The following is a 15,110-nucleotide window of genomic DNA, read 5'->3' as shown; positions in this document are numbered from 1 at the left end:
GAAACTTGCAAACAGTACCAGTGATAATAAAAATGGGATACAACCACTCTGGAAAACTGTCCATATCAACTAAATGCCTCCAAAAGAATGAATTAGTATGTACACCACAAAGCATATACAAGAAAGTTATTAGCAGCATACTCATAAAAACCGTAAACCAAAAACAATGCAAATGTCCATCTACAGTTTGGATTCATAGTCTATTCATACAATGGAAAACTATAAGGCTATCAAAATGAACTGTAGCTGGATCCAACAACCCAAAGAATCTATATACACACACACACACACATACATGCACACATATATATACACACATACACACACACGTGAAAAACATAATTTTAACAAAAAGAAGTCAAACACAAAAAAGTATATGATTCTATTAATATAAAATTCAGAAACAGGCAAAACTAAACTATGGTGTTAGAAGTCAGGATTGTGGTTACCTTTAGGAAGAGAAGAAGTAAACATTTAAAATGATTTGAGGTGGCTTCTGGGATGTTGTAATGTTCTACCTCATCTGTGTGGTGGATACACGCATGCATTCACTTTGCTATAATTTATAGATTTGTATACTAATGATTCGTGCACTTTTCTGTATGGAGTTCCTAGCTGAATAAACATTTAAAACATTTTTTTAAAAAGTAATTCCCGCCTCTGATTTTCATATGTAAGAAGCTTGGAAAGTTGCTACTCTGCCCTAAGAACAAGTAAAAAGTTAAACAAACTACAAAATCAACAACTCTTCTTAGATCTGTAAGAAAAGTGAGGTCACAGGGCAAACCGCCGCACCAAAAATTAGAGATGGGGAGATGAAAACAGAGAATCACAACTTACCAGAGCATAACCCATCAGTAGAAACCTCTGTGAAAACCAGTGCCAGGGTAGGAAAACCTGACCTGTAGTTAACAAATTGCTGGAGGCTCAGAGTGGACAACTCTTGAGAATTAAAAACTCCAGGAGACACAGTCATGGTGGTGCAAAGGGAGATCACACTTTTTGAGTTTTACCTCCAGGAGTTCAACTTGGTTTTCAGAGTGAGTAAAATCCTATCATGTTTCCAGCAGGGAGAACCAAAAAAGAACCATTTTGAAATATGTGAGTGTATTCTGTTCTCCTTAAAAATGTCTGACCTTAAGTGAAACTATTTAATTAGACTTAACCTGCTGGGGTTTTATCAGAGCCTAACTGACCTAGGAAAATACCCATCTCCTGCTGCTCTAGTTTTCCACGTGGAGAAATGGAAATCCCAAACTCCACTCTCCTATACCCTTCCACATGAAAAAAAGGGAAATATATGATTCCAGCCCACTCTAGCTAGCCATCCTGTCCCACCTAAGTGAGAGGAGGGTGGGAAACACTTAGGAACATTTGTGAAGTTCACAATCCAGAGACAGAGGCTCACTAAAAGAGACCTACTCATAGGACTATAGAACACTTCCTCTCCCATACCTTACCAACACATTACTAAAGGCCTGTTTCAAGTAGTTCCTTTTACCTGATACATCATGTCCAACTATTAAAAAAAATTACATGGCATTATAAAAGACAAAAAAAAAAAGAGAGAGCAAGTATCAGAACCAGACCCAGATATGGAAGGTATGTTGGAATTACCAGACCAGGAATTTTTTTAAAACTATGATTAATAGCTAAGGGCTCCAAAGAATGAGGCAGATAGCATGCCAAAAAGGAAAAAAAAAAAAAATACGTAAGAAGAGAGAAAGAAATTCTAACAAAGCACCAAAAAAAAAAAAAAAGCTGGAGATGAAAAACTTAATAAAATTAAAGAATGTCCTTATTGGGCTTATTACTAGACTGCACACTGATGCATCTCTGAGCTTGAGGAAATCTCAATAGAATTCTCCAAAACTGAAAAAGCAAAGAAAAACGAGATAGGAAAACAAAACAGAAGAGACTATCCAAGAACTGTGGGGCATCTATAAAAGATGTAACATACATGTTAATGGGGATAATAGAACAAGAAAGAACAGAAAAAGTATTTGAAAAAAAGTATTTGAAACAATACTCACTGAGAATTTCCCAAATTAATGCCAGATACCAAACCACAGATCCAGGAAGCTCAGAGAACACCAAGCAGAACAAATGACAAAAGAACTACACTTACACATATCATATTCAAACTATAGTAAATCAAAAATAAAGAAAAAAATTATCAAAGTAACCAGAGGGGAAAAAAAACACTACCTATAGAGGAGCAAAGATAAAAACTACATCCCACTTCTCCTTGTGCAAGCAAGAAGAAAGTGAAGTAAAATATTTAAAGTGTTGACAGAAAAAACACACTAATCTACAATTCTTTTTAGTTTTCTTTTCTACCAATCTAGAATTCTATACCCAGTAAAATTATCCTTTGAAAGTAAAGAAGAAATAAAGACTTTCTTGAAAAAAGATTGAAGGAATTTGTTGCCAGTAGTGCAAGAAATGTTAAAAAGGAGTTCTTTAGAGAGAAGGAAAATGATACAGGTCAAAAACTCAGATTTACATAAAGGTATAAATCTAACGAAATAAGTGTAAGACTTTACGAGGAAAAGTACAAAGCTCTGATGCAAGAAACCAAAAAATAAGAAATAAATTGAGACATATTCCACATTCATGGATAGGAGGGCTCGATATTTTCAAGATGTCAGTTCTTCCCAACTTGATCTATGGATTCAATGCAATTCCAATCAATATTCCAGCCAAGTTGTTTTGTGGATAACAACAAAGCAATTTTAAAATTTATAGGGAGAGGCAAAAGATCTAGAATAGCTAACACATTATTAAAGGAAAAGAACAAATTTGGAAGATTGACACTACCTAACTTACAAAACTACGGGCAGTGTGGTATTAGTGAAAGAACAGACAAATGGATCAATGGAACAGAAAGAGAACCACATAAATATGATAAAAATGATCTTTGGAAAAGGGACAAAGTCAATATAATGAAGAAAAGATAGTTTCTTCAAAAAACTGTGCTAGGTCAACTGGACATTCACAAACAAAAACATGAATCTAGATACAGACCTACATCCTTCCCAAAAATTAATTCAAATGGATCACAGAACTAAATATAAAAAGCAAAACTATGAAACTATTAGAAGATAACATAGGAGAAAATTTAATTGACCTTTGGTTTGGTGATGACTTTTTAAATACAACACCAAAAGCATGAACCATGAAAGAAATAACTGATAAGTTGAACTTCATTAAAATTAAAACTTTCTTCTCTTTGAAAGACACCATCAAGAGAATGAGAAGACAAGCCAGAGTGGGAGAAAATATTTACAGAAGACATATCTGTTAAAGGACTGCTTCCCAAAATAAAAAAAGAACTCTTAAAACTCAACAATAAGAAAGTTAACAATCCATTTTAAATAAGGGCAAAAGATCTGAACAAACATCTCACCAGAGAAGATATACAGATGGCAAATAAGCATACAAAAAGGTACTCCAAATCATAGGTCATCAGGGAAATGCAAAATTAAAACATGATACCACTAAATACCTGTTAAAATGGCCAAAACCCAAAACACTGACAAGATCAAATCCTGGCGAGAATGTGAAGCAATAGGAACTCTCCTTCACTGCTGGGGAATACAAAATGGTACAAGCACTTTGAAACACAGTCTGGCAACTTCTTACAAAATTAAACATACTCTTACCATGCAACACAGTGATTGCATTCTTTGGTATTTACCCAAAAGAGACAAAAATGTATGTCCACACAAAGCCTGCAAACTCACATTTTTAGCAGTTTTGTTAGTAATTGCCAAAACTTGGAAGCAAATTAGATATCCCACAGTAGAATGGAAAAACTGTGGTACTTCCAGATAATGGAAAAGTTTTCAACCCTAAAAAGAAATGAGCTATCAAGCCATGAAAAGTCATGGAGAAAACTTAAAATATGTATTATTAAGTGAAAGAAGCCAATTTGAAAAAGCTACATATTGTATGAATGTAACTATATGGAGATAGTAAAAAGATGAATGTTGCCAAGGGTTAGGCCAGAAAGAGGGATAAACAGGTGAAACATTACGGATTTTTAAGGCAGTAAAACTATCCTGTATGATACTACAATAGCGGACACACGTCATACATCTGTCCAAACCCATAAAATATGTAACACCAAGGGTCACCCCTAGTGCAAACTATAATCTTTGGGTGATAATGATATGTCAATGTAGGTTCACCAGTTATAACAAATGTACCACTCCGTTGAGGAATATTGATAATGGGAGAGGCTAGGCATGTATAGGGACAGAGTATATGGGAAATCTCTGTACCTTCACTTAATTTTACTGTGAACCTAAAAGTGCTCTAAAAATAAAGTCTAGCCAGGCATGGTGGTTCATGCCTATAATCCCAGAACTTTGGGAGGCTGAGGCAGGAGAATTGTTTGAGCCCAGAAGTTAAAGGCCAGCCTGGACAACATAGGGAGACCTTGTCTCTACAAAAAAAATTTAAAAATTAGCCAGGTGTTGTGGTGTGCATCTGTAGTCCCAGCTACTCAGGAGGCTGAAGTGCGAGGATTGCTTGGGGCCAAGAGGTTGAGGCTGCAGTGAACCGTGGTCACACCACTGCATTCCAGCCTGGGCAGGAGTAAGACCTCGTCTCAAAAAAATTAAATTAAAATCTATTTAAGAATAATAAAGCTAGGTGCAGTGGCTCACGCCTGTAATCCCAGCACTTTGGGAGGCCGAGGCAGGCGGATCACGAGGTCAGGAGTTTGAGACCAGCCTGACCAACATGGTGAAACCCCATCTCTACTAAAAATACAAAAATTAGCTGGGCGTGGTGGCATGTGCCTGTAATCCCAGCTACTCAGGAGGCTGAGGCAGGAGAATTGCTTGAACCCGGGAGGTAGAGGTTGCAGTGGGCTGAGATCGCGCCATTGCACTCCAGCCTGGGTGACAGAGTGAGACTCCAGCTCAAAAAAAAAAAAAGAATAAAGTAATTTCAATATAAATTTAGAAAAGATATAATGTATACATACACACACACACACACACAAATACATATGTTAACATCACTTCTTTCTTTCATCCATAAAATGACGTAGAATTTACTCAAATGGAATTCTTGTTAGCCCTGGAAGTAGAAAATGAATAGATGATCAAGTCAACAAAAAGCTTATTTCTGAGACAATCTTATTACCAGCAAATAATTGGTACTGGCAAACAACTGCTGCTAAGAGAGACAACCAAATATAATGAAACACGTCATACTAGAACACATCACCACCTATAAAGTCGCCTTGCTCTTCCTGACATCCCCCCACCAAATATCTGTTGAAATCTCTAGATTTAACTACACAATTACAGGATATGAAGAGAAAATAACATGTTAAACTATACCACAGGAAAAGAATTGGCAAACTCCAGAATGGGGGAAACTTCACAGAATAAACTGTCAGCTTATTCAACAAATAAAACACAAGGATAAAAGAGTGTTGGAGTACATAAAGGTTTTAAAAGACTTAACAAAACATAATATAACATACAGACTTTATTTGGACCCTGATTCAACAAATTGTTAAAAGCACATACATACTACTATGGTTTGAATTTGATCCCTCCAAGCCTCAAGCTGAAATCTGATCTCCAATGTTGGAGGTGAGACCTAATGGGAGGTGTTTGGGTCATGAGTGTGGATCCTTCATGAATAGATTAATGTCCTGTCCTCCCTGGGGCAGGGAAGAGTGAATGACTTCTCCCTAGGTTAGTTCCTACGAGAGCTGGTAGTTAAAAAGAGCCTGACTCTTGTTCTCTAGCTTCCTCTCTGGCCAGGTGATCTCTGCAAACACCACCACCTCATCGCTTTCCACTGTGAGTAGAAGCTGTGAGAGGCCCTCACCAGAAGCCTAGCAAATGCTGGCACGATGCTTCTTGTATAGCCCCTGAATCATGAGCCAAATAAACGTCTTTTCTTTATAAATTACCCAGCCTCAGATATTCCTTTACAGCAACACAAAACAGATTAAGACACACACTTATGATATTTATGAAACAACTGGAAATTTGAACCCTAACTACATATTTGATATTATAGAATTATATGAAAAAAAACTTTATAGAGTGTGATGATGGTATTGTTGTGACTGACAAAAATTTTTTTCTTTTAAAAATATATTGAAATATTTACAAGTGAAATGTTATAACTTGGACTTGCTTCAACATAATACAGCACAAGGGTAAGTAGTCTAGGGTGTAACACAAAAAACTGGATACACATTGATAATTGTTCAAACCAAGTAATAGGTAAATGAAGGTTCATTATTTTATTCCACCTACTTGAGTATTTGTTTGAAATGCTAAATACCCTAATAAAAAGTTTAAAAAAAATCCTTTAGTGAATGCCCTCAAAATTTCATTATGAAGAAAAAGAAATACTTTAATACAAATATCCTTAATAAAAGTATATAAACTGAGAAGCAGTAAAGAAAAAAAGCCATTGAAAAATATTTTCTGATACACTAGAAGATTATCAGCAGGATCTTTAGTGATCTGACTAATGCCACACTACTCACATATTCTTGATTTCCTTTTTAGTTGAACAGGTTTTAAGAGTAGTGACTAATTAAAAAAAAAAAACACACAAATTGTCAGTTGTTTGGCTAGAAGTAAGGATAGATGGGACTTACTGGTTAGTTCTTGAGTGTGAGAGACTGAGTAACAAAGAGCTTAGATTCCCTGCTACAGTCTACCTGTATGTTAATTGTGGGGACAGATTGTCAGCTTCCTTTGGTTATTGCTGAAATAGGCTGCATAACATTTTGCAATTGTAAGAACCCTACAATTGGTTACTTATTAAGCTTTTAAAAAACTGATTCTCATACAGTTTCTGTTACCCAATAAATTGTATGGTACCTTTCAACAGTACATACTTTTAAAGGATTTACTTGATGAATGAATTAATATTTTTAGTAAATCCTTGCTCGAGCATCTCCCAAATAATGACTATTACCACCTGGTATCAAAGGATGATTACTTGATAATGGTACATAATTACATACTAAATAATAAATGAATATATAATGAAACAATGACAAAAAATATTACAGGACCTTAAGAACTTTTTAAATGGTGATAACATATGTATCCTTTTGTATCTTTTGAATTTTAAAACATTTCGGCTGACTACAGTTGTTCACGCCCATAATCCCAGGGAGACTGAGGCGGGAGGACTGCTTGAGCTCAGGAGTTCAAGACCAGCCTGGGCAACAGGCTGTATCTCTACAAAAAATACAAAAAGTAGCCAAGCGTGGTGGCACATGTCTGTTGCTGGGAGGCTGAGGTGAGAGGATGGCTTCAGCCCGGCAGGTGGAGGTTGCAGTGAGCCAAGATCGTAGCACTGCACTGCAGCCTAGGCAACAGAGCCAGACCCTGTCTCAAAAACAAACAAAACAAAAAAAATTTCAAAAATTTGAACCTATTTAAATACACAGGCTGGGTACGGTGGCTCTCACCTAATCCCAGCACTTTAGCTGAGGTGGGCAGATCACTTGAGGTCAGGAGTTCGAGACCAACCTGGTCAACATGATGAAACCGTCTCAACTAAAAATGCAAAAATCAGCCAGGTGTGGTGGCGTGTGCCTGTAGTCCCAGCTACTCAGGAGGCTGAGATGGGGGAATCACTTGAGTCCAGGATGCACAGGTTGCAGTGAGCCAAGATTGTGCTACTGCACTCCAGCCTGAGCAAGACTCTGTCTCAAAATAAATTAAATTAAAAATAAATTAAAATAATTTTATAATAAAAATATTATTAAAAATAAATTAAATTAAAAATAAATTAAATAAAAATAAATTAAATTAAAATAGGATGGGTGCAGTGACTCTTGCCTGTAATCCCAGCACTTGGGGAGGCTGAGGTGGGTGGATCACCTGAGGTTGAGAGTTTGAGACCAGCCTGACCAACATGGAAAAACCCCGTCTCTACTAAAAATACAAAAAATTAGCCGGGCATGGTGGCATGCGCCTGTAATCCCAGCTATTCGGGAGGCTGAGGCAGAAGAATCACTTGAACCCAGGAGTCAGAGGTTGTGGTGAGCCGAGATCATGCCACTGCACTCCAGCCTGCGCAACAAGAGCGAGACTCCATCTCAAAAAAAAATAAATAAATAAATAAATAAATAAATAAATAAATTGAAATAAACAAATAAAATGAAAACTTTTAAAACTAGTGGTGAAAAAAAAAAAGAACCAAATTTAGCAAGACTTACCTAGCAGGGGGAATTCCTCTCTTATAAAGATCCATCCTCACTTTTTCTCCCACATGTCTATAAATCTCCACTATAGCCAATATTGCAGCATCTCTCACCTGTCAAAGAATTTAGAACTTTTTAAGAAACTTACATATGATACAATAAAATACTTCATCTCAAGGTAACGTTACACTAACAGACCAACTTGAAGCTCTAAGTGGATTTTAATGCCCCTGCATATATGGCTTGTCATCAGTAAAAAAACAAGAGGGCCTGCCAAGATGCTTCTAGAAAAAACTACTAAAAGATGATTTTACAGAAATTTGAGAAACTTGTCAATAAAAGTTACTTATTAAGCTTTTAAAAAATCTATTTGTGGCTGGGCACGGTGGCTCATGCCTGTAATCCCAGCACTTCGGGAGGCCAAGGAGGGTGGATTGCCTGACGTCAGGAGTTTGAGACCAGTCTGGCCAACATGGTGAAACCCCGCCTCTACGAAAAATACAAAAAAATTAGCTGGGCATGGTGGCACGCGCCTGTAATCCCAGCTACTCAGGAGGCTGATGCAGGGGAATTGCTTGAACCAGGGAGGTGGAGGTTGCAGTGAGCCAAGATCATGCCACTGCTCTCCAGCCTGGGCGACAGAGCAAGACTCTATCTCAAAATTAATAAATACATAAATTAATAATAATAATAATCATCATCATCATCATCATCTATTTGTAGGCACGGCATGGTGGCTCATGCCTGTAATCCCAGCACTTTGGGAGACGAAGGCTGGCAGATCACCCGAGGTCAGGAGTTTCAGACCAGCCTGGCTAACATGGTGAAACCCCATTTCTACTAAAAATACAAAAAATTAGCCCGGCGTGGTGGCACATGCCTGTAATCCCAGCTACTTGAGAGGCCGAGGCAGGAGAATCGCTTGAACCAGGGAGGTGGAGGTTGCAGTGAGCCAGGATCACGCCATTGCACTCCAGCTTGGGCAACAAGAGCGAAACTCCGTCTCAAAAAAAAAAAAAAAAAAAAAAAAAAAAAAAAAAAATCCTATCTGTAGTAAGATTATGTAAACAATTGCCAATAACTATATTAATACAAATTATGATCATGGTTAATGTATTTTCCTGTATTATGTATTAAAACTGCATTTCAAGAATGTGGCCTGAACTCAAACAGATACTTTTTACACTAATATTCACAGCAGCATTATTCACAATAGCCAAATGTGGAAACAACCCAAATGTCCATCCACAGATAAATGGATAAACAAAATGTGCTATATATACACGATGGAATATTATTCAGCCTAAAAAAGAAGGGAAGGAAATTCTGATACATGCTACAAGATGGACGTACCTTGAAGACATTATGCTAAATAAACAAGCCAGACACAAAACAACAAATATTCTATCATTCTACTTCTATGAGGTACAAAGAACAGTCAAATTCACAAAGACAGAAAGGAGAATAGTGGTTGCCAGGAGCTGGGGAGGGGGAGAGTGCGCCGGGGGTGTGACGGGGGACTGCCAGGGACTGGGGAGTTGCTGTTTCGTGGGTACAGGGTTTCAGTCTGGGAAGATGAAGAAGTCCTGGAACTAGATGGTGATGATGGGTGTTGCAAAACAATGTGAATGTACGTAATGCCACTGAACTTACACTTTAAAATGGTTAGAATGGTAAATTTTATATTGTATTTGCTACAATAAAAGGAAAAAAAAAAAGAATGTGGTCTGAATACAGGAATTTGAAAGGTAGCTCTAGTTCCCTTGCACAGCTCACTGTGAAACAGCAACTGAAGAGACAGTAGAATTCTCTACAAACATCTTGAGGAGCAGGTAGGATATAAAAGAAGGGAAAATCTTTCCCGAGGTCACTCCAAATGGCCAAGCTGAGCCAAAAAGTTTACAGTCAAGATTCAAGTTCACCATGAGGGACGTGAACCGGAACACATCCCTGTATTATACCTATAGTATAGACCAGGGGTCCCCAAGCCCCAGGCCATGGACTCATATGGGTTCGTAGCCTGTTCAAGGACTACAACAGGAGATGAGCGGCAGGGAAGCAAGCTTTACCGCCTGAACTCTACCTCCTGTCAGATTGGTGGCAGCATTAGATTCTCATAGAAGCACAAACCCTATTGTGAACTGTGCATGCGAGGGGATCCAGGTCGCATACTCCTTATGAGAATCTAACTAATACCTGATGATCTGAGGTAGAACAGTTTCATCCCGAAACCATCCCTACCCCACCCATGGAAAAACTGTCTTCCACAAAACCAGTCCCTGGTGCCAAAAAGGTTGGGGACCGCTGGTATAGACAGCTCAGATAAAAAAGTTTCTAACGACTGATATACCACTGATATAAATTCTCTCTATTAAGTAGCGTTCTTACAATTGCAAAATGTTATGCAGCCAATTTCTGCAATAACCAAAGGAAGCTGACAATCTGTGCCCACAATTAACATACAGGTAGACTGTAGCAGGGAATCTAAGCTCTTTGTTACTCAGTCTCTCACACTCAAGAACTAACCATTAAGTCCCATCTGTCCTTACTACTAGCCAAACAACTGACAAACATAAGCAACTTTCATGAACATAATGTTTTTAAAAACTAACTTTGATGGATTTTTTTTTTAATGAGGTAAAATCTTGATTTCAGCATCCCCCTCCACCCTCTCTCTTCTTTTTTAAAAATAGAATAAGAGGACTAGAAAAGAAATGGTAGCCAAAAAATCAGTCAATGCCTGAATGTAAATAAAATTTACCTGACTGTTGGAGTCTCCAAACAGGATACACAAATGTGGTACCAACTTGCTGATGACTAGTGGCTGAGCCCCAAAACTAAATATAATTTGAGAAAAAAATAAAGAAAATTTGTTTTTAATAAACAGTAAACAAAATATCCTTATACCTTCTTGTTTGTAGCAATATAACAAATATAGTGGAGAGGATGGGCACACATCATTAAAACATGAAGGATATGAGACATAAGCAAAAAATAATTCTAAGCAATGTGAAGTACGCAAACTTAAATAATCACAACTGACAGTGAAGACAACACATAATCCAATAGATTAAAATGTTCAACGATGGCACTCTTAAACCTAGCAACCTATGAATAACTTAAAATCAGAGTTTTCACTTTTAAAATTGTGATTTTTTTAGACTCTGGTCTCAAATAAATGCATTCCAATGAAATAAGTAAATTAAAAGATCTTTATGCTTATGGCAGGAGAGCCAAAATCCAGCACAAAGAGCTGTGAAGACTGAGTACACTTATAGGCTCTAGAGGGCAGAAAGGACTATAAAGTAATAAAAGAAAATAAGTGAAAATATAGTTAAGGAAAGGAAGTAGCACTATAGGAAAAGTTGAAAGCTACTACATATGACCTATGACATTGCATAGAACCTAAAAAAATAATCCAGAGCAAGAACAAAAGTCCTAGCATTTTTTCAGATCAGAGTCATAGTTCTGTGGCAACTACGGCAGCCAGAACTCTACACACAGCTACCAGCCTCACTATCTAGTTACCTGGGAAAGTTTTGCTTGGTCTATGATTCTGGTACCCACCCACACTGCTCTAGGGGTAGAGTGGGGATGGGAAACGACTATAATATGTGAAATACTATTGAATTAAAAGTAATTCCAAATTCAGTCCAGAACAGAAATAGATACTAAGTTCCATGACCATCTGTTTTGGGTGGCTACTATTAACATACTAAAGAAAAAAAGAGAAACACTTATTACTGACATAACTGAAAAATTAAGAACATGAAAGATAACATACACAAAAAATGAACAGTAAACGTATCAAATGAAAAGTTATATGCTTTAATAATTTTAAATGTGTTATTACCATAGCTTTCCTTGACTTTGTGAACTGAGGTTTTTTTAGAGAAATAAAAAACAAGACAGTTATTTTCAGTAATCATAAAACTTACATGTTTAAGGTTTCAATAAGACACAGACACACGCCTTCTCGAGATCGAAAATTCTTGTGTTTAAAACCAGAAGCCAACTGCTCCCAAATGTACTATTTGAAAGAAAAGTAAAAACGTATAACAAAAAACTAAATTATTCATGTTATAATCTTTTATTTCTTCCCAATCTTACTACCAACCTTATTGGTAACTGAATGTTTTCATCAGACTGTTGTTCATTTCTCCACTACTTACAAGTTTTTCTAAGCCAAATTACACAATTGCTCTCACCCATTTTTATTACCTTAATCACATTTTAGTACTTATATATATTTCACTTTAGATTTTGATTATTCTCGGAAGAACCATGTCCAACAACTGAAAACCTTAGAATTTCCAAGGACACAGGATTTCTTCTATAATTAAGAAACCTTCAATAACAATGCTGCCATTATAAGTCCAGCAGTCCAGTAAGTATTTAAGTGGTCCAACATTGCCTAGCAACTAATATAGACTCACATGGAAGAGGCTTTTTTTTTTTGGACATTTTATAATTCAGACTTTTTTCCTTTTAATGCTGGATCCAAATTCAGAGACGTATTTGGGCAATTCATTTTATAGCTACCTACCACACTTTTCTCTTAGAAAAAGCATAGATAAACCTATACAAATAATCTAAACCAATTATTTTGGGCGTAACAAGAAATCCAACTTTATTTTTACAAACGTAAAGCCAACTGTACCAATCAATCCTTTCTCCACATTTGGAAACACCACCTTTACCCTTTACTAAATTCAAATATACAACATACACAGCCCTCCTCTTTCTGTACTCAGTATTCTTTCTGGAGTCTGTATTCAGTTCTATTAATATATTTCTCTCTCCCTACTGAACTTTCAAGAAGGTGGCTTAAGAAATTACAAAAAAAAAAAAAAAAATCTTAAATGTGAGTAACCTGACTCACCAATACTACCTCAGGAATGCTATTCTATATAAATACTTATATTTATGTTCAAAGATAGAAGTACAAGGGATGCCCCTTATAGTACTGTTTGTAATCAAAGAAAGCCAAAAACAACCAAAATGTAAATGAATAAACAAGAGTGGAAGGATACCCACCACAATATTTCAAAAAAAAAAAATTAGTTCTGAAATATAAAATATTTGGGAAAACACAGTAACCACCTGTGAAAAAATTTTCTTCTGGTCTCTGTAGGAGTTGCAGAAATGAACAATATAGCATTCAGTGTTCTCAAAATAAGCTTTCTCAATAAACATTTTATAATTTACAAAAAAGAGAAACCAAAAAATCCTAAAGTATAATATAATCCGTATACTGTCAAATCACTGAAATCTATTAGTTAGCTTTTTAAAAAAAAAAAAGCATTAAGAGTATAAAATAAGAATCAAAGGAAAAAACCAGAAAGTCAAACATCGACACTGTATCTTAAATATCGACTTAACAGTATTAGCAACAAATCATTGCTTAAAATTTCAGTGTTCATGCTTGCTGTGGCTTTAATGATTTCCTGTGATTACCATTGGCAAAATCTGAATTTTAAAATGTAGGCTTACCATAGGTGGTGCTACTTGATCCATTAACTTCAATATCAGAGTCTGAGCTTCATCTCGAACCTTGTCTTTGGCATCTCCCATTCTGTCTATTAAAGCTACAATAACTAAAGAAGGGGAGGGAGTAAAAGAGTAATTACTTATAACTCATCTCCATTAAAAACTACATTTTTCAAAATTACAAATAGCAATTGTTTCCATAAATAAAGAGTTGTGAGGTAAAGAAATTGTTTTAAGTTCTTTACACATGAATCCAATAAAAAATAACAGAAGTTTCACAAGAATACATGCAGCATGATATCTCCTTATAATAATGTTAAAAAAACAGCAAAACTAAATATTATTTTTCTGAGAGAAATGTATAGATGAGGGGACAAGGAGGAAGTAGAATTCAAGGGGAACAGGTTCTAAAATCAGTTCATAGGGCAAAAATATCTCATAGTCAAAATTATCTTCCTGTAATCCCTTAAATTACCGCTACCATTTAGTGTGGTCGTATTAGGTGTGTGACCTAATGTCTATTTTTAGACACCTTTTGTCTATTTCCTCAGCCATAAATGTGGGTAGCAGTACTCATCTCAGAGGATTATTGAAAATTAAAAAATAATACACATAAACAACTCAAAGAGTAAAGGGCACAGAGTAAGCACTTTCTATAATATGCCACCTACTATCACTATCACTATCATCATTCTGCATGTTCAAAAGCAAGGAAATTTGCTTTGTTTCCCTTTTGATATTACAGCTATACAGTAGTCCCCCCTTATCCACAGCTTTACTTTCTGTGATTTCAGTTACCCATGGCCAACTGTGGTCTGAAAATATTATATGGAGAATTCTAGAAATAAACAACTCATAAGTTTTAAATTGTGCACCATTCTGAGTAGCATGATGAATCCTTGGACTGTCCCGCTCCATTCGGTATGGGATGTGAATCCTTCCTTTGTCCAACATACCCGCACTGTTTACATTACCTGCCTATTAGTCACTTAGTAGCTGTTTCGGTTATCAGATCAAAAACACATCGCAGGTATAGTAGCAGTCCCCAATCTTTTTGGCATCAGGGATTGGTTTTGTGGAAAACAATTTTTCCACAGTGGCAGGGGGCGGGGAGGATGGTTTGGGGATCAGGCATCATAAAGAGTGCACAATCTAGATCCCTCAATATGCACAGTTCACAATAGGGTTCGTGCTCCTATGAGAATCGAATGCTGCGGCTGATCTGACAGGAGGCAGAGCTCAGGTGGTAATGCTCACTTGCTGGCCACTCACCTCCTGCTGTGCAGCCCAGTTCCTAACAGGTCATGGACTGGTTTGGACTATCGGAGGCTTCAGGAATCCACTGGGGGTCTTGGAACACAGCCCCTGAAGATAATGGGGGACTACTACATAGCTTTTCTTTCTCTGAATCAAC

At 36.7% G+C, this 15,110-nt stretch overlaps 1 protein-coding gene across 23 annotated transcripts in view; it reads right to left on the bottom strand.

The window, feature by feature from the left end:
* CLASP2 (cytoplasmic linker associated protein 2) overlaps positions 1–15,110 on the bottom strand; it is a 219,624-nt gene that overhangs the window by 177,525 nt on the left and 26,989 nt on the right. For all 23 annotated transcript variants that reach the window (XM_054552375.2, XM_054552380.2, XM_054552382.2 and 20 more), the window contains 4 exons: positions 13,700–13,803; positions 12,145–12,236; positions 10,968–11,043; positions 8,222–8,319 (listed from right to left, as the gene is read on the bottom strand). In XM_054552375.2, the coding sequence (XP_054408350.1) occupies positions 8,222–8,319; positions 10,968–11,043; positions 12,145–12,236; positions 13,700–13,803 (370 nt within the window). The remainder of the gene's footprint in view (positions 1–8,221; positions 8,320–10,967; positions 11,044–12,144; positions 12,237–13,699; positions 13,804–15,110) is intronic.

The sequence above is a fragment of the Pongo abelii genome, chromosome 2, assembly GCF_028885655.2.
Source record: "Pongo abelii isolate AG06213 chromosome 2, NHGRI_mPonAbe1-v2.0_pri, whole genome shotgun sequence".
Classification (NCBI taxonomy): domain Eukaryota; kingdom Metazoa; phylum Chordata; class Mammalia; order Primates; family Hominidae; genus Pongo; species Pongo abelii.
Note: the sequence above shows the minus strand (reverse complement) of the source record. Positions and strands in the feature narration are given on the sequence as shown.